General features: G+C 33.4%; 1 protein-coding gene and 1 long non-coding RNA gene across 3 annotated transcripts in view; one reads left to right on the top strand and one right to left on the bottom strand.

Annotated features, from left to right (window-relative positions):
* LOC108179745 (uncharacterized) overlaps positions 1–21,067 on the bottom strand; it is a 30,578-nt gene extending 9,511 nt beyond the window's left edge. The window contains exon 1 of the long non-coding RNA XR_001796288.4: positions 20,988–21,067. This is a non-coding gene — a long non-coding RNA (uncharacterized lncRNA). The remainder of the gene's footprint in view (positions 1–20,987) is intronic.
* egln3 (egl-9 family hypoxia-inducible factor 3) lies at positions 678–25,852 on the top strand. 2 transcript variants are annotated; one of them, XM_005169814.6, is made up of 5 exons: positions 678–1,363; positions 21,614–21,733; positions 22,399–22,535; positions 24,722–24,789; positions 24,873–25,847. In XM_005169814.6, exons 1-5 carry the CDS (start codon positions 902–904, stop codon positions 24,899–24,901), a joined length of 816 nt encoding a protein of 271 aa, XP_005169871.1. In that variant the 5' UTR covers positions 678–901; the 3' UTR covers positions 24,902–25,847. The 2 variants fall into 2 exon arrangements, with proteins under 2 accessions (XP_005169871.1, NP_998475.1); NM_213310.2 differs by lacking the exon at positions 678–1,363 and adding an exon at positions 7,610–8,191 and having other exon boundaries at positions 24,873–25,852.
* Positions 25,853–26,385: the final 533 nt, after the last annotated feature.

Here is a 26,385-nt window from a genome sequence, read left to right as displayed (position 1 = left end):
TATGGATTTATTACTGTTCAATGAACACAAACTGACGTAGTTAATAAAGATGCAAACACATCACTGCACGACAGCTGCACCTACAGCAAACCTCCTAATATCTGCAACACGAGGACTTGTTCATGAGCGCCAAAAGTGGCTGATGTGTTCTGTGAAATATTTGACTGTGTCACTGCATCCCAAACAACTACAACGATATAACTAAAGAAACCTCCACTGTGCTGAGCGAGAAGGCTTCTCTACTGAACAGCGCATCCTCGATGACGTAAGCGTGCGCAGGCCCGAATGTAATTTGAGTGCAGGTCGTCAGGAGAGAGGACAAGCATTCTTTAGCGCGGTTCAAGACAACTGTACATAGTGCGAGTACACCCTAGCACCACTTCCAACAACAACCTAGTTTTCCCTGTGGTCTTCCATCCAGTATAGTGCAGGCTCAGCCCTGCTTAGCATCAGTGAGTAACCAATCTCGGGCTGCAGGCTGATATAAATCTGGTACAATAAGTATACAAGTAATAGACGGTTAGATGTTAATCATACAATTTTTAAAATAGTAATAATAATAATGATAATAAATAGCCAGATGTTTATGACAATCTTTAAATGGTGATAATTTATATAATAATAATAATAATAATAATAATAATAATAATAATAATAATAATAATAATAAATGGTTAGATGTTAATGATACAATCTTTGACAATTATGACATGCTGACTTTTCACTGACATTATTTAGCCTAACGCTTTTTCCTTCGGGACCAATCTGATGTTTCCTCTGAGCATCTCTAATGTGTGTGTGTGTGCTCTAATTTAAGCTGTGCCACATGTGATGATATTCACGTAACTCAGACTCTCCCTCTCATCTCATCTGACAGGAGCGCCGCACTTCTACAAACTCTATGGCAGATCAGCGCGGAAATCCCTGCCCGGTCCCGAACCGGCCCCAAACCGGCAGAAACGATCCAGATGAGCTGCCCAAAGAGCTGAGGAACCCCCGCAGCAACCGGGCTAAATGCAAAGAGCACAAGCGTTTAAACGCGCAGAAACTCGTGCTGCAGTACGTGGTCCCGTGCATGAACTCCTACGGCTTGTGTATTATCGACCGGTTTCTGGGGGACCGGATCGGGGAGCGCGTTTTGCAGGAGGTCCGGCGCATTCACCAGAGCGGTGGCATGCAGGACGGCCAGCTGGCGAGCCAAAAACTGGACAAAAGCAAAGCTATTCGCGGAGACAAGATTGCGTGGGTCGGTGGCACCGAGGGCAGCTGCCAAAATATCGGCTATTTGCTGACCCGCATGGACAAACTGATCACGTGCGCGGACGGCAGACTGGACAAGTTCAAAATCACAGGCAGACACAAGGTGAGGAGAGACCATTAGCATCACGAAAACAGAACTTTTAAAATTTGATTATGTAACACAGTTAAAGACTACAAACAAATACATTATAAAGTGTGTTAAAATGAATAAGCCTACTTAAAAGTTTAAAAAAAAATCAAAATTGAAAGGTGCATGAACACCGGCAGTGTCTAAAGAGACATACTCAAATCTTTTTATTCTGCCATCATTAACTCATCTTCTGCTTGTTTCAAAACTGTTTAAGTTTCACAAAGGAATTGATTGCTGGAAGAAATACACAAACAGAAGGTGTTTGTGCTTGTATTTGGAAATGCAGCTATGCTTTCATCTGCAAGTTGCAACATGGCCAATTATAGACAACAGGTCTAATTGTTGCAATGCATATTTTCGAAGTTGATCAGAAGACGGAAGACGACACGCGCAAACATGATGGGTTGTCAATCCAATGTTGGGTCAAATATGGACAAACTCAAAGTTTAGTTCATTGTTTTGGTAAATAACATTTAAATTAAACTTTTTAATCTACACTCGCAGGAATAAAGGTACAGGAGCCGCTGGGGCAGTACCTTTTTCAAAGTAGCCTACATACTTGTACCTGAAGGGTTGGTATAGCCTACTTATTATTAGGGCCAGACGGAATCTGCGGACATTTTCTATCATTTCTGCAGAGAATGTTGGTAAAAATCTGCTGATGTGCGGAATAATTTTGGGAGTATCATAACTAAAACCTTAATATATGAAATAAAAAGTAATACCTTTTTAACTTGTATTTAATATTTACAATGCAAATCAAATTAGATCCAACTTATTTGGTAAACAAAACAAGTCTCCCATATAATATATCTACTAAAAGCCAGAAAATATTACTTTACAAACTGTACTGTAAATAAATCATACCAAATTTTCATATTAGTCAATAATATTACAAAAATTAATTTAAAAACTGAATAAATACGAATTTACACACATTTACACAAGTAAATAAACAGAATTAATGATGATCAGATTGGGCCTACTTATTAGGTACATTTGGGTACTAATATGCACTTTTTAGGTACCACTGTGGGCTATTTGGGTACAATGAATCTTTTAAATTCCCAGTGACAGCTCCTGTACCTTTATTTCTGAGAATGTAACAGTTTGACCCAAAGTTGAAGAAATAAAAAAAGCTTTTTTAAAGTGAACAAATAGTGAACAATCAGCTTGTGGCAATTCCTGGCTAATTCATATGGCTCATCCTCCAATGACGGTTGGGAGTAGTTTATTAATAAATCAGATTTATTAATTAAATGTATATGTTTTCAGTGATTTGAGGGATATTAGTGACTATTTTAGAGGTTACTGTAGATCAAACTATAGAAACTATGATTTTTATTTTATTTTAATTTTCTAGGCTACATGCAGATATAAACAGCTATTTTAAGTTATAAGTTGCTATAAGTTGGCGGTTCATTCTGCTGTGGCGACCCCAGATTAATAAAGGGACCAAGCCGACAAAAAAAAATGAATGAATGAATGTTTTGTGAATACTTAAGTTAATAACTGCCATGTTTTCAGGCTGGTGATATTTTTCCATTGATTGGCGCATTATGCATTCACTGGTATAAACCATTATGGGGTTGGGGGGGGGGGGGGGTCGTATGTATACTTATATTAAACATTTTTAATTGTTATTATTTAAGATGTAGACCAGTGATCAGAGAAAGCTATTTCTTACAATTAAAGTGCTGATCCCCATCGTGTTTTGATGTCATTCAGGGGGATCAAGCGTTAATCGGGGGGAGGGTCAATCCCCCCCAAACCCCCCTGTAATTCACACCCTGGGTTTACTGCCACGCATTTTAAGAATCACATTTTTTATGACTGAGCTCAAATTTGCCACTACAAAACTTTATTGTAAAAACCGATGAGTGGTTGTAAGTAACCCAATGTTAGGCTTGTCCATATTTGACATATACATGGACAAACCCAACAATGGGGTTTATTATTATAATTTTTTTTACAGTTTAAATTAAAATGTATATTTTTACATGTATATTTTAACCCAGCGGTTGTTTTAATTTACCCAATGTTGGGTTACAATAACAAAGCATTTTTAAAGTGCATGCACATCTTGAAAAGAAATGTTAAAGATTCTGCGTTATTTTACAGGTCCAAAAGGGATGCATTTCACTATACAGAAACTGAGATAATCTTAATATTAATTATTCATTTTTAATGTGCATGAGGTTTTATGCTTTGATTTGACACAGATTCGTCGTCAAAAAACAACTGGTGCAATGCAAAGTTTGATCATAAGAGGATTAATAATATTTTAATTATGATTAAATGACTTGACTTATTAATACTTAATGATAATAACGATTGTGCATGCTTTACACTGATTCAATAAAAGATTGTTGTTGCAAAAGTTCCCAATTATGAGCAGAAGAGAAGAGAAAAAGAAAACTCATGCATGTTGTGTGATTGATGTAAAGCGCTGTTTTTATGCACTTCTTGGAAACCCCCCCTTGTTTGTGCGCGTACATGCGGCTCTTGTGCTCCTCAATGGCGGTCGGGGTCGGGCATGACTATTAAATGAGCTTAAACATCTTACGATGAGCTGTCACGTACACTACATCTAAAGGCAGACTGTTTGAGATTAAACTAGGGCGGTCTTGATTACTTTATGGTGACATTTCCCTCTTGATAAACTGTTTGCCTTTGAATGAATGCACAGGAGTTGAGCCTGTGGTTTGAGCTGCTGGGTTTCACTGATAGTAAATCAGCACATTTCGGCTGAACTCCGAGAAATTCACCAAGCAAACAGACTGGCGCTCAGTGTGAAACGGGGATCTTCAGTGGGCGGGGCTTGCAGGACTGGACTTTGTCACGTAGTATAGTGTTGGCAGGGGTTTGCAAACGGGGGTCTGGGGTTCCTCAGGGGGCCTAAACGAGTGATGGGTCTATGGATAGGATTGAAGTAAAAGAATGCAAAATGTAATTTATTTTAACAGCAATAAACACTTGAATTAATGATGATGATGATAAATAAATAAATACATAGGCTATTAGTAAAATCCATGATCACGAATGAATTAATAAATAAAGATATTACAAACATATTAGAAATATTTTTATACAATTTATAATATTAATGTTAGAATATTTGGTCTTTATATAAAAATAGACTATGGCTTTTACATTTTAGGGCTGGGTGACATTTATATTAGATTAAATATTTATTTAGGCCTATATCCAAACAAACGTTATTAAACCAACAAAATAATGATCTAATGTGTCACATGTTCTGTTCAGTCTTGATATTTTACATTTGCTCCACATTTCTTGTATTTTAATCTATTTATTCTTGTGTTTTTGTTCTTATGTGTTCATATTCTCGATTAAAATTAAATTGATTTACATTTTTAAAACGACAAATAAGGATTGACAATAAATAAATAAAAATGTACAAAATAGAGGCTATAAACAGCTCAACGTCAGGATTATTATAAAATCTATATTAGAAGAACAGGCATTAATAAAAAGTTGTTTAAGGTTAGGCCATTTAACAAAACTCATTTATATAACATTTTTTCTGCCTCTTAAAGCATCTTGAACGTAATTAAGATGTCTGAAACATTACCCACACAATGCGTTGTTTTAACACCTCACCATGTGTTTTTAATGCCGCAGATAAACTCCTCAGTTTGACCATTAATTCACATGTAAATCATTTTCAGAGCACTGCTTGAACTCGCACGTAGGCGGCTTTATCACGTGACCCTCGTTCCATTTGTTATCGACAGTCAAAATGGACCAATCATTGTTATTTACGATGACTGAATCAAGCTCTAAAAGTAGGCTTATTTAATCGCGATTTCAGAGATTAAACGCAATTTGTACATCGGATATGAATAAATAATATTACAAATTTTAAAATATTGCAATTTGAAGTTTAAATGTTTTGATAACACATGGTAAGCCTAGTCACTGATGTATAATAGATAATATATAGATCTGTGGTAGCTACCTACTATATTTTTTTTAAAGTCAAATTCAAGCCCTTGGTGCATTTTTAATTCCAGCAAGTGTGGTAAATTACATATTTACATACACACACATGCGTTTTTGTTATGTTCTAAGAAAGAAATAGGCATGTTACTGACTTTTTAATAATGCTGTAAAATATCAGCCATATCATACTGCAGACATGCACAGACTTTATTTTTATGCAAAAGCAAAAACATTTCTTATTTAACTTATTTAATTATTATTAGGCTAAAATTAGTAAAAAAAATTATCATTAAAGCAATAAAATTACATGTACTGACAGTTTCAAAATCCCAAATATGAGCCCTTGTAAGATTAAACTGCATTCATTTTCAAGGATGTATATGTAAACAAATGTTATGCTCTTTGAACTTCCATCCTACAAAAAGCCAGCATATCATGCTGCAGGCATGTGCACATGATCCAAAGTTTTCTTTTTTATACAAAACCATTTCTTTTATGTGACTTTGTATGTAACTGTAGTTAATACTACACTGTAAAAAATCCTGTTGCCTTAATTTTTAAGCTGAATAAAATTAACCTTATGAGTCCATTGGACTTATGTTAAACTGACCTAAAACAGCTTGTGTAACTTATTAAACTAAATTAATCATGTTCTAACTTTATTTTCTAAGACACAATGACCTAAAACATATTGATCATATATTTGTTTACAGTGAATATGTTATACCTATTTGTTAAAAAAAAAAAAAAAAAAAAAAAAAATATATATATATATATATATATATATATATATATATATATATATATATATATATATATATATATATATATATATATATATATTACAAAAGCAACACAATAACATTCAAGGAGTTTCAAAATCCCAAATAAGCCCTTGTAAAATCTTGAAAACATTAGATTAAAATGCATGCATTTTCAAGAATGTAAATGTAAACAAATGTTGTGTTATTTAAACTCACATCCTAAAAAACGACAGTCATATCATGGTGCAGACAAGTACACAGGAAACAAAGTTTTCTTTTTATTTAAAAGCAAAAAACATTTTTTTATTTGACTTAAAATTAGGGCCATACAAAATCTGCGGACAATTTTTGCTATTTCTGTGCAGAATTTTGTTAAAAATCTGCGGGTTTATGTGGATGCAAAACTATTTTGGGAGTAAATAAATTAAAAAATACCTTTTTAACTTTTATTTAGTGTTTATAATAAAATTCCAATTAGATAAACTTTATTTGGTAAACAAAGAAAGTCTCTCATAAAATATCTCCACTAAAAGACAGACGTACAATATTACTTTACAAGCTGTATTGTAAGAAAAATCATACGAATATTTTTTGTATTAGTCGATATTACAAAAAAATTATTTAAAAACTGAATAAATATAAATTTACACACATCTACACAAGTAAATAAACAGAATTAATGATGGGCTAAAAATCTGCACATGGAAATTCCTTGTGGGTTTAATCATTATTAACCTTTATTTAGTAAGAAAATATTCGAGCAACACAATTACATATCCTAGCAGCTTCAAAATAACAAATCTAAGCCCTTATAAAACATCAGATTAAAATGTGTGCATTTTCAAGAATGTATATGTAAACAAATATCATGTTATTTAAAGTTTCATCCTAAAACAGCCAGCATATCATGCTGCAGACATGTTCACAGGATCCAAAATTTTCTTTTCATGCAAAAACATTTCTTTTATGTTACTTCTTTAATACTACACTGTAAAAAAATCCTGGTTGCCTTAATTTTTAAGCTGAAACAAATAAACCTTATGAGTCCATTGAACTTGTATTATGTTAATATGACTTAAAACAGCTTGCGTAATTAAGTTACAACACGATTCACAGTTTACTGAGTCATAATGACCTAAAGCACATGCTGTCAGGACTAACTTATCTTATAATTGTTTACAGTGTTGGTGCTATATCTGTTTAGTACAAAATATTATGAAAGCAACACATTAACAATGTCAAGCTGTTTTAAAATCCAAAATCTAAGCCCTTGTGACATTTTAAAAACGTTAGATTAAAATCCATGCATTTTCAAGGATGTAAGTGTGAGCAAATGTCGTGTTATTTGAAGTGCTTGGCCCTCTGATCCGCCGAGCGCCCCCTACAGGTTAACAAGGTGTCGATCATAGGAAATACGTGCTCTCGAGCCTCATTCGCTGGAGTAAAGTGCGCTGAATGGGGTTTTTCATATGAATATCCGCCCATCGGAGCGCGACACACATTCTGCACGTTTCACATGCTCGTCAGGTGCGCAGAGCTCTGATCCTCCGGCGCTCATGGACGCGCATTCAGAGTCCCTATAAAACATTGGCATTATTTGCCCGGCTCTCAAAGGACGAGCACACACAATTTAGACATCTCTCTCTTAAAACAAAACAAAACAAAACAAAACAAAACAAAAAGTTTCATTTGAATGCACCAGCCTCAGGACAAAATGCCGTTTCTTCAGCACGATCTGGACACGCAGTTGGAGAGTTTGGCTTTTGCGCAGGTTGTCCCGGCTTTGTTGGATCAGGGCTTTTTTTACGTGGACCATTTTTTGGGGGACATTGCAGGACATATGGTTTTGGGGCAGGTCAAACGCATGCATTCCTGTGGGCTTCTCAACGACGGGCAGCTGGCAGGGCAAAGTAGTGGAGTTTGCCGGAGGAACATCAGAGGAGATAAAATAACGTGGGTTAATGGGACCGAGAGGGGAACCGAAGCCGTCAACTTCTTATTAACCCTTATAGACAAACTCATTTCTCTGTGTGTGGGACGACTGGGAAAAAGCATTCGTGCGAGGTCAAAGGTAAGATTCATGCTGCTAAGTGTCACTTTAAAGTTATTACAAATGCATCATCTGGAAAATCATTCAATCATAATTAAAAAATGCTGTTCAAAAACTCGTAAAACAGTCGAACATGAAATATTATAAGAGTAAAAGAGGCTTTTTTTATTTTAGCTTGAAGTGTTATGAAACTTTGATTCATATTTTGTTTTATAAAATGTTTATAAAAGTATCAACTGGAAAATAAAGTTTTTATGTATTTAAATCATATTAGTGAATATTGCTGTTTAACGGCTGTTAATCGATAACAGTCAAACATAAAATATTAAAAGATTATTATTTTTAGTATAAGATAACTGTTATGAGACTTGGATTCATATTGTCATGTTTACAAAAGTATCAGCTGGAAAATGAAATGTTTGTAATGCATTTGAATCATATATCACTGTTAATTGATAAAAGTTGAACGTAAAATATTACAAGACTTTTTCAGTTTGAAGTGTTATAAAACTTCGATTCATATTTGTTTACCATCAGATGGAAAACTTATTTTTAAATGAATTTAAATCTTACATAAGTAATTGAATATAGGGTTATAAAACTCATATCTTCATGTTTACAAAAGTGTCAGCTGGAAAATAAAAAGGTTTTAATGTGTTTCAATCATATCAGTAATTAAATATTGCTGTTTAACAGCTGTGAATCCAGTTGAACATAAAATATTATAAAATTGTTTTTTTTTTGTTAGTTTGAAGTGTTATGAAACTTGGATTCTTATCGTTATGTTCACAAAAGTATAGCCTAACAGCTGGAAAATGTAAAGGTTTTAATGTGTTTTAATAATTAAATATTGCTGTTTATCAATTGGGGTGGCGCAGTAGGTAGTGCTGTCGCCTCACAGCAAGAAGCTCGCTGGTTCGAACCTCGGCTCGGCTCAGTTGGCGTTTCTGTGTGTTGTTTGCATGTTCTCCCTGCGTTTGCGTGGGTTTCCTCTGGTTTCCCCCACAGTCCAAACACATGCAGTACAGGTGAATTTGGTCGGCTAAATTGTCCGTAGTGTATGAGTGTGTGTATGAATGAGTGTGTGGATGTTTCCCAGGGATGGATTGCAGCTGGAAAGGCATCCGCCGCGTAAAAATGTGCTGGATAAAGTTGGTGGTTCATTCCGCTGTGGCGACCCCAGATTAATAAAGGGACTAAGCCGACAAGAAAATGAATGAATGAATGTTTATCAATTGTTAATCGATAACAGTCCTGTTATGAAACTTGGATTGTTTGTTTGCATCCTTACATTAGCTGGGAAAATATATTTTAAAATTAATTCGCATCATTCATCAGTAATTAAATAGGCTTGTTGTTTAACAACTGTTATAAAAGTCGACCGTAAAATATAAGTGTGCAGTTGGCAGATTCCTTTTAGTTTGAAGTGTTATGAAACTTGGATTCTTATTGTCATGTTTACAAAAGTATCAGCTGGAAAATAAAAAGCTTTAAATGCGTTTCAGTCAAATCAGTAGTTAAATATTCCTGTATAACAGCTGTTAACTGATAACAGCCGAACATAAAATATTATAAGATTAGTGTTTTGTTTAGTTTGAAGTGTTATGAAACTTGAATTCTCTTAGTCATGTTTACAAAAGTAACTTAACAGCTGGAAAAGATAAAAAGTTTTATTGTATTTCAGTCATCAGTGATTGAATATTGCTGTTTATCAACAGTCAATCGATAATAGTTAAACATAAAATATTATAAGATTAGTCAGTGTTATGAAACTTACATTCGTATTTGTTTACATACATACCATCAGCTAGCATTTTTTTAAAATGAATTAATTAATATATCAGTAATTGAATATTGCTGTTTAAGAACTGTTATTTGATAACAGTTAAACATAAAAAAATATAAGATTAGTCACTTTTTTGTTAGTTGGAAGTGTTATGAGACTTGGATTCATATCGTCATGTTTACAAAAGTATCAGCTGGAAATGTAAAAAGTTTTAATGTGTTTTAGTTATATCAGTAATTGAATATTGCTGTTTTACAGTTAATTGAGTGATACATAAAATATGGTAAGATTAGTACTTTTTTTAGTTTGAAGTGTTTTGTCATATCGTTCATATCGTATCAGCTTGAAAATAAAAAGGTTTTAATGTATTTCAATCAAATCAGTAAAAGAATATTGCTGTTTATCAACAGTCAATCAATAACAGTCCTGTTATGAAACTTGAATTCATGTTTGTTTCCATCGTTAGCTAGGAAAATATATTTTAAAATTAATTAGGATCATATCAGCAGGGCTAGAGTTAGGGTTATAGGTAATTAAATAGGCTTATTTGCTGTTTCACAAATGTTACACCAGTCAAACTAAAAATATTAGTAGGCAGATTTGTGTTATGAAACTTGGATTCATATTGTAATGTTTACAAAAGTTTTAGCTAAAAAATAAAAAGTTTTAATGTGTTTTGGTCAAATCAGTAATGGAGTATTGCTGTTTAACAACTGTTTAATAACATTCAAACATAAAATATAATATTAGTAACTTTTACATGTGTTATCAATCATGGATTCATATGTTTACAAAAGTATCAGCTGGAAAATAAAACATTTTAAATGTGTTTCCATCAAATCAGTAGTTAAATCATGCTGTATAACAGCTGTTAATTTATAATAGTCTAACATAAAATGTTATAAGATTAGTATTTTTTGTTAGTTTGAAGTGTTATGAAACTTGTACTCATATTGTCATGTTTACAAAAGTAACCTAACAGCTGTAATGTATTTCAATCATATCAGTAATTGAATATTGATAACAGTGCTGTTATGAAACTTGGATTCATGTTTGTTTGCATCCCTACATTAGCTGGAAAAATTCATTCATTTTCTTGTCGGCTTAGTCCCTTTATTATTCCACGGTCGCCACAGCGGAATGAACCGCCAAGTTATCTAGCACGTTTTTACACAGCGGATGCCCTTCCAGCCGCAACACATCCCTGGGAAACATCCACACACACACTCGTACAGTTTAAAATTTAGCCTACCTAATTCACCTGTACCACATGTCTTTAAACTGTGGGGGAAACTGGAGCACCCGGAGGAAACCCACGCGAATGCAGGAAGAACATGCAAACTCCACACAGAAACACCAACTGAGCCGAGGCTCGAACCAGCGACCCAGCGACCTTCTTGCTATGAGGTGCCAGCACTACCTACAGCACCACTGAGTCGCCTATCTGGGAAAATATATATTTAAGTTAATTAGCATCATATATTAGTAATTAAATAGGCTTATTGCTGTTTAACATCTGTTATAACAGTCAAACATAAAATATAAGTAGGCAGATTTGTTTTATGAGAGCGTTATGAAACTTGGATTCACAAGTTTACAAAAGTATCAGCAAAAATGTAAATTTTGAATGCATTTCAGTCAAATCAGTAATTGAATATTGCTGTATAACAGGGGTTTTCAAAGTGTGAGGCGCGCCTCCCCTGGGGGGCGCCAGAGCATGTCAGGGGAGGCGCGGGAAAAAAATATAATAAAAATATAATTATTAAGTTTAATTATTATATGTATTTTTTATTATATTTAAACGTTTTAATTAAACAAAGAAAAAATAATACGTCAAATATAAGAAAACCTTTTTTACCCAGAAGGCCATAGCTGTGAATTCGCTTCTGTGAATACAGGTATATGCCTGCTAATACAATGGGTCGGTTTCTGAGACCCACCCCGATTCAAAGCTGTAATGAAGCTCACGGCCCTTTGGCCGCCGGGAAGGAGGCGGAGAACCGAAGCAGTTTTAAAGTGATTTATTAATGACAGTGACGGCAGCTCCGTCTAAACCAAAACAAACGGACGGCAGATCCTCACGGAGACTGCCGTCAAACTGAAAGCAAAAGTAAAATATGTCCGGGTCCGGTCCTCCCTCGGCTTCCTCTGCCCTTGTTCCTCCTTTTATGATCCAGAGCTCCTTCCGTGGGATCTGAGGCAGGTGCGCACCGCAAGTGTATCCACTTACGCGGTGGCCTCACTCCGTTCCCACGGCGCTCGGCCACGCCCCCTCGCCACAAAAGCTTTCAAATTCAGGGCTTAAACCCAAAAGACGACGATATGATGATCAGTATTTGAGTTTATGATTTATGTGGACAGGACCAGCTGATGAACCACCTTTATGTGTGGTTTGTCAAAATATTTTGGCTAATGACAGCATTAGACCCACTAAACTTCCACTATTTTGACTGGGATGGACAGTTCTTGGAACTGTTCTATTCATATTGAACCATCATCCTAGTTTTAAAAACGTTATATTAAAATACTTGTTATTACTCTGTAAATAATTGCACTTTCATGCAAATGATGATAAAAGTGAGTTAACAGTCTGACATCTGTCTGTGTCTTTATGTATATATATATATATATATATATATATATATATATATATATATATATATATATATATATATATATATATATATGTGTGTGTGTGTGTGTGTGTGTGTGTGTGTGTGTGTGTGTGTGCGTGCGTGTTTGGGAGGAGGGGGGCGCCAATGGATAAGTTGTGTCAAAAGGGAGGCTCACTGTCTTAGACTTTGAAAAACCCTGCTGTATAACAACTCTTATTTGATAACAGTCGAACATAAGAAAGATTAGTAACTTTTAGAAGCGTTCTGAAACTCATATCGTCATGTTTACAAAAGTATCAGCTGGAAAATAAAAAGTTTTTAAGGTATTTCAGTTATATCAATAATTTAATATTGCTGTATAACAACTGCTAATCGATAACAGTCGAGCATAAAATATTATAAGATTGGTAACTTTTTTTAGCTTGAAGTGTTATGAAACTTGGATTCATATTATAATGTTTGCAGAAGTATCAGCTGGAAAAGAAAAAGGGTTTTAATGTGTTTTAGTCATTAGTTAATGAATATTGCCAATTATCAACTGTTAATCGCTAACAGTCCTGTTATGAAACTTGGATTCATGTTTGTTTGCATCCTTATTTTATCTGGAAAATATATTTGAAATGAATTTGAATCATATGTCAGTGACTGAATGTTGCTGTTTAACAGCTGTTAATCGATAAAAGTTAATCATAAAATATTTTTAGAGTAATAACTTATGTTATAAAACTCATATCGTCATACCTGTCCTCGTGTTTGCAAAAGTATCAGCTAGAAAATAAAAAGTTTTAATGTATTTAAATCATATATTAGTAACTGAATATTGCTGTTTAACAGCTGTTAATCGATAACAGTCAAACATAAAATACAAAGGTATCAGCTGGAAAATAAAAAGTCTGTAATGTATTTGAGTAATTTTATTAATCTGGGGTCACCACAACGGAATGAATTGTCAACTTATCCAGCATATGTTTACGCAGCGGCTGCCCTTCCAGCTGCAACCCATAACTGGAAAAGTATTTGAATCATATATCAGTAATTGAATATTTTAACAACTGTTAATTGATTTCAATTAAAAATAAAATATTATAAGACTAATAACTTTAAGTTTGAAGATTAATAAAACTTTCATATTCATATTTTATCAGCTGGAAAATATATTTGTAAATGAATTTGAATCATATATCAGTAATTAAATCAATTACTATTTAACAACTGTTAATCGATAAAATTGGAACATAAAACATTATATTATTATTGTAACTTCATAGTTTTAAGTGTTGCAAAACTAGGATTCATATATACAAACATATATAAAGTATAAATAAATAAACATGTCATTATGTTTTGTTAATTACCCATACCAAGTGTTAAAAGTTTGATAATGACTAACAAAACAATGCTATTAGCAATAAGCTATTTTTTATAAAAACATATACATGCAGATAAGAAAAAAAAGAGTTATGGTTTGAGTACAACTACTGATATTGATTCCATTTCATTTTCATTTAACTTTCTGTGGTAGAAAACAATAAAAAAGGTCGCATTTTCAGACTTTCATGTTATAACTTGGTTATAACTTCAAAACAATAAGTAAAGAGTCAACATTTGGTGGAATAACTCAGATTTTTACTCACAACAAATGAAAAACTTTTGTTATTCTTCTGACCAGTTGTCATTTTAAAACAAACAAACAAAAAGTAATGAATAGCAATATTTTTATTTCACATGTGAAACATAAATCTATTATTACCTATATATAGTAATAAAAATATTAACATTTTACTCAAACCCATACCTGCTAAATTAGTAAATCCAGAAAAACCTAACACAGTCTCACAGCCATTCGTAACTTTTTCATTTAGTGGATAATTCATATGAATTCGTAAGATCTAATTCTTAAAATTTAGTACGATTTTCTCATCCCTCAATAACGGTTGGGTTTAGGGGTGGGGTTAGGTGCCACGCCTACTTTTTAAAATCGTACAATTTCGTACGACTGAACTCGTACAAATTTGCCACTAAACTGGCAAAACATAAAATACTTATGTTTTCTCGTGAGATCAGGCTGGAAAAACCCCAAGTAGTTTTAAAATTTATTTTCCACATATAACACTTGTTTGTTAGGGTTCTTTGAAAAATAAAACATAATTTGCCTGAAATCTTTATAACAATGCAAGCTGTCGATTTTGATCAACTTACAGCATATTTACAAAATAAAAATATTGGTTTATTTTCAAGTTTACCAACCCAGTATTCTCTAATTGAAATAGGATGGACATTTAAATTTGTGTTTATTTTTCACAGCATAGAGTTTGCTTGTTCTTTGGGGTGAATGCAGGATTTCAGTCCATCAGGCATTAGTTTGTGTCTTTGTTTGGCTCTTTGTTTTGATCAGTTACAGTAGAGTGCGTTTGGCACACACTGTCTTTACTGTGCTGGTGATGAATGGCAGAGATAGGCTTTGAGTTTCTGCTGTTGTGAACAGTATACGTGACTGCTCTCACTGCACTGGAGCCACAGGAAGAGACACTTTTACTCTAGTCAGCTGCGCATACAAGAGTTGCACTGGAGTTGAGAAACAAATAGGCTATTTTCTGATTCTGTTTCACCGGTTTCCTCATTAACGGTAACATGATGGTTTGCAATAAGGTCTGTTTGTTAACACTTAGCAGTTAACATGACACAGCAATGCAAAAAAGTGTTATTAATTATTAATACGATTATATAATTTCAATATTTGCTCATATATTATTAAAATCAAAAGTTCCATTTGTTAGGATAGGTATAATGTACATCCAGCCGGTTATTTTCGTAGAATATTGCAGGTTTAATAGCAGCTGACAAAAGCAGATCTGGGAATAATAACATAACTTGTACACTTGAGTTGATATAATGTAGGGCTGCACACTATATCGTTTCGTCATTGATATTGCAATGTGGTCATCTGCAATAATCACATCGCAAAGATATGCAATGTCCCATGTAAATTATTGTTTACCAGAAGCTACAGAAATGTATTTAATTACTGTATTTATATGGAATTTATAAGATTTATGGAAATAAAAAGTTCTTACTTAGAATTTTAAAGCGAAAACAAGATTTTTTCACTAACCCCACTGCAAGATCATTTCCTTAAAACTCTTGATTTTGACTTATTTCTTTTGATGGTGATAAACTAAACAATATTTTTACTTGATCTAAGATTTTCTTTTTGATATTTGGACTAGAAACAAGACAAAACAAAGTAGGAGAAGCATTTTTGCATTGTGATTATCAAATTTCTGTACCTAATTACTGTTAGAAAAACCAAATAGAGCTATTCACCATTTTCTAAGACTGTATTCACATAACACTATTTATCACAGAAAAATGTTTAAAAAAAAAATCGCAATATCAGATTTTCCAATATCATGCAGCCCTAATATAGTGTTCCAATGTCAATGTTCCATGCTGTTGTAATGATCTTCCCATTCCCACTTGGACTGTAGATTCACTGCTGTCCTTCAAACGACATCTAAAACCCATCCCTTCCAAGAACAACCTGAACCCCAATAAATAAAATCAAAACCACATCTTGAAACACTTTTTCTCTCTCACTCTCTTAAAAAAAACTTCTTACTTTATATAACAGGCACTTCTTGTGTGTATTGCCTCCTCTAGTGAATCGCTGAATACCTCATCAATTGTATTAAAGTCGCTTTAAATAAATGTAAATATAATGTATAATGTTTGTGTTAAAAAGACACTTTTTTTGAATGAAATAGTAACACATTTAAAATCACACATACAATAATAACAATCTGTCTGTCTATCTATCTATCTATCTATCTATCTATCTATCTATCTATCTATCTATCTATCTATCTGTCTGTCTGTCTGTCTGTCTGTCTGTCTGTCTGTCTGTCTGTCTGTCTGTCTGTCTGTCTGTCTGTCTGTCTGTCTGTCTGTCTGTCTATCTATCGATCGATCGGTCTGTCTGTCTGTCTGTCTGTCTGTCTATCTATCTATATATCTGTCTGTCTGTCTATATATATATATATATATATAAGGGCTGCTCAATATATCGTTTCTGTATTGATATCGCAATGTGCGCATCCGCATAGTCACATCAATTATTGTTGACCAGGAGCTACAGAACTATTAATTCAATCACTTTATTTTTATGTAATTTATATGATTTATGTAAAAAAAAATTTATTGTTTATATATATATATATATATATATATATATATATATATATATATATATATATATATATATATATATATATATTAGGCATGAGACAATAACTGGTTTCAAGGTTTATCGCGGTTTGGAAAAGTCAAGGTAAAATATTCTGCAAAAAAACGCATGAATATCATAAATGTTTTATAATATGAAATATATTGTGGTAAATGGAGGGAATTTTTTTTTCCCAAACATTTAAAAAGAACTTATTTTACAACATGAAAACTGTGAAACCGTAATATTTTTATCCAAGGTTACCATACTAGATACCTATACCAGCCCATGCCTAATATATATAAATGTTTTGTGTTTACACGCACGCACGCAGTAAAACCTAACAGTCAACTTTATCAAATGAAATAGTTAACACAAAATTTACTGGAAGTTAATTCAACTCACTTGAAAAGAGTTTTGAACTCAGTGTTGAAGGTAACAAGTTAATTAAATACCTCATTACTTCAACTTAAATGGAGTAAGTTCACAGTGCTCATATAGATTAGTTTACTAACTGTAACTCAAATTGGGTTGTAGCAATCGGTTTCCTCAAACGGTTGGATTTTTCTTAATTTATTTGGTTTCACTGTGCTAAAACCGCTTCATTTACTCAATGGATCAAGTTCAAAGTACTCATTAGGATTAGTTTTTGAACTGAAATGGTTTGTTGCAATCGGTTATTTCAAATGGTTTGAGTTACCTTAACTTATTAAGTTTTACAGTGTATAAATATATAATAATGATTACAATATTAAGATAATTTTAAAAATAGGGAGTGATTAGAGTAAGACAATAAACATGGTTAATTAAATATAATCCCCTAAATGAGGTTTTTAGTAGTTTACTAAAGTGTAAATATTGTATTTTAGATAGCAGAGTAGTTTAGGTACATAAAAAAGTTGAAATAAACTGAATTACATAATGATATTAATAACAGATGTATTCATTTAAAGCATTATTAACAAGAAAAACAGATTTAGAAACAAAATTTATCCTAAACAATACAAATAATTGGCAGATAACACAGTGAATTAATCTTTAAATTGTAAAGCAGAAATGCATTAAAGTGTTTGTCAATGTACTTTTCTCATTTTGAAGTAGAAAAAATGTTAAAAAATAGCAAAAAAAAAAAAAGTATTGTACATTATATAAACAATTAGACCAGAATCAAGCACTAAATCCACTTCTCCGAGTGAAAACGTCTGTAGTTTACTATTTCACTTCAAAATAAATGCTCTAATTCAGTGTTTCCTTTGGATTTATTTGTCACTTTAATCAAATGTATAAGTTTCACAGTGGATTCTACACCAACTTCTTATAAGTGTATCTGTCTCATTTACAACTGTGATTAAATCTCGTTTCTCCAGTGATAATGATCTTTGCTAAGCCAGTGTTTTGGAACGCTTTCACATTGACAGTGAGTGCATGGGAGTAAATGGTGCTGAATCAGAGCTCTGTATGGTGTGTGTGTGTGTCTGTGGACTCACGCGCAACACGTAGCTCTGTCATTAAACCCCCAGAGCTCTGGCTTATGGCCAGATTCACTCTCTTCAACACACACACACACTCACGCACACACTTCCTCCTGCGCGCTCTGCTGCTGCATGTTTACATATGACTGTGACGACAAACTGCGTATGCGCTCTTATTGTGGAAATGTGACTGTGATAAAGACTGCTCTGCAGAAATGTAAACACGGGCACCGGTGACTGTTGCCCATATTGTGTGTGTGTGAGTGTGTGTGTTCGTATTGGGAAGGGCTACCTAGTATCTGTTTAGAGGATATAGACAATCAAGAGCTTTTTTTGAACACTTTAAGAACATATTTGTTATGGTAAATTGCAGATATTATGTTCTTTGTTTAATAATCATTGCATTTTTGTTGATAATAATCAAGCTGAACGTGATTAGATTTTAATAATTTAACATGAATGTTCACTTTTGAAATACTTTTGATTGTTAAACAATCATGCAGGATGTATGGAAGTGAGTCGGAAACGGTTTGCTCTAATAGTTTGCTGGTTTATACAGTTTTATTGTTGTTTAGACTGTCTAAATGCCCAATCGTCAAGGCCAAAACATTGCATTGTGCTTTTTGGTTTGTTTACAGTGTATATTGTTTTCTATATAATAGATATGTAAAATACTAGACAATCAAGTGCATTAGTTTTGGGCACTATAACATTTTATTTGTAATGGTAAATTACAGATTTTGCACTATGATTATTATTATTTGTATTAGAATATGCTAAAGAATTAGCTTTTTACAATGAAGCACACAAAGCTCCTCTCTTAAATATTTTTGCTAGTGAAACAGATGTTTAGTCTTTACTGATGTGACTGAAATACTGTTTTCGTTAAATGTTTAATGTTTCTAAACCCTTTTATTGTTGGTTGAGTTCTGCATTGTATTTGTGATCTGTTTAAAGTAACGCTTTGTTGACAATTGAAATTATACACATTATAAAGAACTGAGTTCACTTTGAACTTTGTATTTGTATATCTGTAATAGTGAAGTACACTTGACAAAAGTTAAGAATAGACGTGTGTATATATATATGTATATATATATATATATATATATATATATATATATATATATATATATATATATATATATATACACACACACACACCGGTCAAAAGTTTATGGTCAGGTTTTTTCATGTTTTTTTTTTTTTAAGAAAATTATTCCGTTCATCGAGGCAGCATTTATTGTATGTAAAAAAAAAAAAAAAGTTAAATTGTTAAATATTTATTACAATTTTAATTAACCGAGTGATTTATAAAGGATCATGTGACTCAAGACTGGAGTAATGAAGCTGAAAATTCAGCATTAAAATCACTGTAATAAATTATTAAATAAAATTATAAACTATATTTAAACAGTTATTTTATAGCGCAAAAAACATTTCACAATTTTACAATTTGTACTGAATTTTTGATCCAATAATTGCAGTCTTGATGAGCAGGAGAAGCCGGTAGTGTGTGTGTGTGTGTATAACTGATTTATTTTATCTTTGCCATGATGACAGTAAATAATATTTGACTAGATATTTTTCAAGACACTTCTATACAGCTTAAAGTGACATTTAAAGGCTTAACTAGGTTAATTAGGTTAACTAGGCAGGTTAATTAGGCAAGTTATTGTAGAATCATGGTTTGTTCTGTAAACTATAGAACAAATATATAGCTTAAAGGGGATAGCTTAAAGGGGATAATAATTTTTACCCTAAAATAGTTAATACATTTTTTTTACTTATTTTATTTTAGCCGAAATAAAACAAATAAGACTTTCTTCAGAAGAAAAAAAAAAAAAATTTCTGTTAAACATAATTTGGGAAATATAAAGAAAATTCAAAGGGGGCTAATAATTCTGACTTCAACTGTATGCGTGTGTGTGTGTGTGTGTGTGTAGTACACACACAGAAAGACTTTTTTGTTTATAAATTTTTGTTTATATTTTGGGAATTATCAAAAGTATATTATTTGTAAAGCACTAAAAGTATATACACTGATTGTATATAAATACATAATTACAAAGTGTAACATTTGCAAATATGTTAAAGTGTAAAAACAAACAAAAAAATCTGATATTTCAGTTGTAAACAAAGCAGCATATCTTATTAACGATAAAAATAGACCAGACAGAAATATTTGAAAGTCTAAACAATAAAACTGTTTAAACAACTATTGAACATCTACGTTCAACATTTGTTTGACCAGCAAAGGTATTGGAGAAATGAGTTTACAACGTAGTAAATTAATTAAAAGCAAACGATTTAAAATAAGTTTGTCACCTGCTGTGGTCACAAGATCCCAAAACTTTTGTTGTTTAGATTTAATATATATATATATATATATATATATATATATATATATATATATATATATATATATATATATATATATATATATGTATGTGTGTGTGTGTGTGTGTGTGTGTGTGTGTGTGTGTGTGTGTGTAATTTGTTTACAACTGAAACCATTTTAGAAACAATTTTAGTCTAATGTATATTTTATCCACTAACAGACTAATATTTTGTGACATGAGCCGATATATTTAGACATTATACATTTATTTTAGACTAAAACAACCAACAAAATAGATTAAAGGCACAATACGACTTTTTCATTAACATATACAAAAAACAGTAGAACACTGTTATGTACTTTGATGAGTTATGTACTTACATTTACCCGAAATGTTTCCAAGAATGTTTAAATCCAGATATTTTTCGCCATGCTAACCAAGAGGGAAACATGAAAACACCAAACCGGAAGCCGTGGACTGCGGCATAATAAAAGTTCCACTGCGTGACACATTGCGTTCGTCTCTCGTTATCAGTGGCTTCAGCGATCTTCTTTTTGCCTCACCCTGCTTTAAACTACCATGATAAAAGTGTTGAATACTTTAGCTCGTGATTTCTGCACCTGTCCTGTTGTATTTAATGAAGACCACAACTCCTATGATTCCACACTCATTCACGGGCGTCATCAAACTACGCCTTGGTTTGTTGTGAAAACGCGTCATCTAGTGGCGAAAATTACACATTGTACATTTGAAGTACAAGATTTATCTAGTGTTGTTTAATGGGCCACTTTACTGTTTACTGCAACTTTACAAACTTACTTGTGTTTTTTAGTTGTTCAAAAAGAGCCTTAAAGATTTACTAGCCACTGATTTATCAAATACATAAATTGAAATAAAGTAAAAGATTGCAACAAAGAGATAACATAGGCTATCTGGATTATAACTGAATTATAAATTGTAATGTAAAATATCCATCAAACTTAGTTTCATGTGTTTTGTTTTTCAGGCAATGGTGGCTTGTTATCCTGGAAATGGAGCTGGATATGTGAAACATGTAGATAACCCTAATGCTGATGGCCGCTGCGTCACCTGTATTTACTATCTGAATAAAAACTGGAATGCCAAGGTACTTTTTACTTTATTTCAACACCATTTGCAAATCATTTAACTGTACAAATTTATGTAAGAATTAAAAATAACTATGTTTTTTTAATCTATAGTTATAACTAGCCTGTGGTAATAATGTGGCTGGATTGAATTCCCAGTAAAAAGAACTACAAGTAAAACTACAGCTGACATTGGTAATTGAAAACTAGAGGTAAAACTAATGTGAAATTCTATTAAACTTAAAACATCAGTATATATTGATTAATTAGTTTAAATGTATGACCCTGGGCCACAAATCCAGTCTGTATATATGTCTGGAAATAACCATAAAACACATCGGTAGCCCATATGGGTCAAAATTATTTTTATTTTATGCAAAAATACACTAGAATATCAAATAAAGATCATGTTTCATAAAGCTATTTTGTAAATTTCCTACTGTAACTATATTAAAACATATTTTTCATTGCCGAGAGCTTAATCTGAACAGATGTAAAGGGGATTTTCTTAATATTTAGATGTTTTTAACGCTCAAATCATATTTCAAATAGTTACATCTCAGATAATATTATCCTGACAAACCATACGTCAATGGAAAGCCTTTTTATTCAGCGTTCATATGATGTATAAATCTATAAATGTTATAAATGACTAATAATTAGATGTCACTCTGTGTTTTATTAGGAACATGGGGGATTGCTGAGGATCTTTCCTGAAGGGAAACCTTACGTAGCCGATATTGAGCCTTTATTTGACCGGCTTCTGCTTTTCTGGTCAGATCGAAGGAATCCTCATGAAGTTCAGCCGTCGTATGCTACAAGGTGAATGCATTAGCTTTCATGTTACACACAATAAATGATGTTAGTTGTCTTACACTTAACCTTTACCTTGAAATGTGTGAGATTTGTGTATGGTCGTTGGGGTCCAATTTCTCTACATGTAAGTGTTGTGACAGATAAAGGCTTATCATCATTATTTAAAGTGAGCTGAAGCAAATTCTTGAGTTTTTTGTGACAACCTAACGGTTTTTCAATTAATTCATTTACATTTGTAAAAACTAATAAGTCAGGGGTGTCCACACTCGGTCCTGGAGGGCCAGTGTCCTGGAGATTTTAGCTCCAACCCTAATCAAACACACCTAAACAAGCTTATCAAGCTCTTAGGCAGGTGAGTTGAAGCAAGTTGGAGCTAAGATCAGCAGGATACCGGCCCTCCAGGACCGACTTTGGACACCCCTGTAATAAGTTAACTTAATTCCTTCATTTTGTCCCAACATAAACAGATAGTGTGGAACCCAATGTTGTTTTTACAGTGTACAATGCCTGACAAAAGTCTTGTCTCCTATCCAAGTTTTAGGAACAACAAATAATAACTTGACTTCTAGTGGATCATTTGGTATCACAAGTGGCCTATATGAAAGGCAAAGGCTTCTAAATTAGGCTTATTTGACCAAAATAAAATATGATCATGCCTTGATTTCTTAATGATTTAATAAGGACAGTAATGTCTAACTTTGCTTAGAAAAAACTCTTGTCACTTGAAAGAAATAATGTAGAGTATAGAATATAAAGTCATGCTGCAGTGGAAAAAGAATGAATATTGTGTCTGACACCCATGAGCTTGAAGGACTGCATCCATACATCTCTGCAATGATTCAGATCAGTAATTAATGAAATCATCTGGTATGGCAGAGAAAGTGTTCTTGCGGGACTCCCAGAGATCATCAAGATTCTTTGGCTTCATCTTCAATGCCTCTTTCTTCATCTTACTGTACGTTCACACCGAAAGCGGCGAGAGAGTCAAAGGTCACTACATTGATCTCGTATTTAAAGGGGCCATTGCAGCATATTATATCAGTTACATTCCCGCATAAAAACATACTTTCTAGCAGGAAAATGTTGCACACTCATAATCAAATTCATTTAACAATGGAAGATCAAGTTGCATGTGGTGTGGCCTTGCTCCACTTAATTATCCAATGTGTCCATATGTCTGAAATATCCTGAAGCAGCAATACTGTTTTGTATTGTTGCATGACATTCCCGCTTTTTTAAAGAAAAAACATCATTAATTCACCAGTAACTTTTTAAATTATGTTCCTGTAACAAAACATAGGAAATAATTGAAAATCCGGCGGTGGTTCATTCCGCTGTGGCGACCTCGGATTAATAAAGGGACTAAGCCGACAAGAAAATGAATGAATGAATGAAAATCCGGCGACCGCAATAATCAAACGCTTGGGAACAACTGTGGTCGGAACCAAAGTTCACAGGATTGTGTTTTCTGGACTCCTCTCAAGCGGTGGACTTCTTCATTCTGATTGCTTGCCGCTGAACCGCTTCATAGCTCATTACCATAAAGTTAACTTGATTTCAACTCTCCCCGATGCCCACACCAGTGAAGACGTGCCGCGCTGCTCCTCGCCGCTTGTCGCCGCTGACTTCCAGCTACTTTCACGCTCTCGCCGCTTTCAGTGTGAACGTGCAGTTACCCCAGACATGCTTAATAATGTTCATGTCTGGTGACTGGGCTGGCCAATCCTAGAGCACCTTTACCTTCTTTGCTTTCAGGAACTTAAATGTGGAAGCTAATGTATGAGGAGCGCTATCCTGCTGAAGAATTTGCCCTCTCCTGTGGTCTGTAATGTAATGTGCAGCACAAATGTCTTGATACCTCAGGCTGTTAATGTTGCCGTCCACTCTGCAGATCTCTCGCAGACCCCAATACTGAATGTAACCCCAAACCATGATTTTTCCTTCACCAAACTTGACTGATTTCTGTGAGAATCTTGGCTCCATGAGGGTTCCAATAGATCTTCTGCAGTATTTGTGATGATTGGAATGCAGTTCAGCAGATTATTCATCTGCCACTTTTTCATATGATCAACTAGAAGTCAAGTTATTATTTGTTATTCTTACAACTGGGATTGGCGACAAGGCTTTTGTCAGGTAGAGTAGCTGTAGGAATAGTTTGGCATAATGTAAAAGTGTGTGTTTTTGTGTTACAGGTATGCAATCACTGTGTGGTACTTTGATTCAGAGGAAAGAGCTGAAGCAAAAAGAAAATATCTCACAGGTTGGTTGGTTCAGCTAAAATGAGTAGTATTCATAGCTGTGTCTGATTGTAAATATCTAACTGTTCAAATCTTTACATTTCAGCCATCTCACAGGAAGGTTCATCATCTTAACGTCTAAACACACAAGCCCGTCTCGGAGAGGAATTCTTCTTTCTTTCTTTTTTTAATATATTTTTGCATTGCTTGTTGCACTAATGGTACCTCTCCCCCTCACTTTATTTTTGTGATTTACTTGGTTTGAATCCAGTCCTTAAAACTCATTGAAGAGTCGTCTGAATAACACGCTGCTAATATAAAGACAATTCTGTGAGAAATGTGAGAATCTTAATACTATTAGATGTTTATTGTAATTAAGTTTGTATTTTTTTTTTTTTAAAGAGAGCGAATACGGTCTAGAGAATGTATTTAAAGGACATTGAATAAATGAGAAATATAACACTAGTTTTTATTTGCATTAGAAATGTCAACAAGCATTATGGATATTTTTTTTCATAGACGTCCCGAGTTGTTATATGCTGTTATGTTGCAGTTTTTTGGCACATATTTTATCGTTCTTTGCGCAAGTGATGAACACTGATTGATGTTTGAAATGATCAGTTGACTTGAAGTTGTGTATATATATATATAGATGCTTTATAATTGTGATGTTGAATGAGACTCTTTCAAATGGAGTCGTTCTGTACTGTGTTCACAAAGAGGTCTTTAAAAGCACTTAGTCAAATGATATTGCTATATTTGTTCAGTCCCAGTGTGAGCATTTAATCAGCTTGCATGCAGGTCAGCAATGCTGCTCAAACACACCCTTGGATCAATATCATTTGACCGTTGTTTCAGTAAATATTACAGCTTTATAAAATGTTTCTTTGACAGAATTTGATACGATCTTTATCTTGAAGTGTGTGAGCAGTTTGGTTCGTGTACTGTAATCAAACTGAGGTGTTCGACTGTATGAAATGGCCAAACTAAACAATATGAAAGTGTTTTCAATGATTATCTACTTGTTTGTATTATGTTGTTTTGTTTGAGAAATAAAGTTGTTCCTTTGGCCATGATTTAACACTAGGTGTCACTGTGTCCTCGTTATTCTGTTCGTGCCGGAGTGTCAAACTTAATTCCTGGAGGGCCGAAGCCCTGCATAGTTTAGTTCCAACCCTGCTCCAACACACTTACCTGTAGGTTTCAAACAAGCCTGAAGGACTCAATTAGTTTGATCAGGTGTGTTTAATCAGGGTTGGAACTAAACTGTGCAGAGCTGCAGCCCTTTTGGAGCTGAGTTTGACACCTGTGTGTTAGTGTAAGTGCTTATTGGACTTTCAGACCAAGGGTTCCCAAACCTTCTCTTATAAAGGGACTAATTTATTTGCTAATTTTTAAAATCAACTAGAAAATATAGCTTTAAAAATATTGATTAATGATGCAGATTCATTTTTATTATTTTATGAAAAATATCTTTCCCAGAAATGGGTTGCGGCTGGAAGGGCATCCGCTGCGTAAAAATTTGCTGGATAAGTTGGCAGTTCATTCCGCTGTGGTGACCCCGGATTAATAAAAGGACTAAGAATATCATATCTTATGATAAATATGATAAAAATATC

Source organism: Danio rerio, chromosome 17 (assembly GCF_049306965.1).
Source record: "Danio rerio strain Tuebingen ecotype United States chromosome 17, GRCz12tu, whole genome shotgun sequence".
In the NCBI taxonomy this organism is placed as follows: Eukaryota; Metazoa; Chordata; class Actinopteri; order Cypriniformes; family Danionidae; genus Danio; species Danio rerio.
Note: the sequence above shows the minus strand (reverse complement) of the source record. Positions and strands in the feature narration are given on the sequence as shown.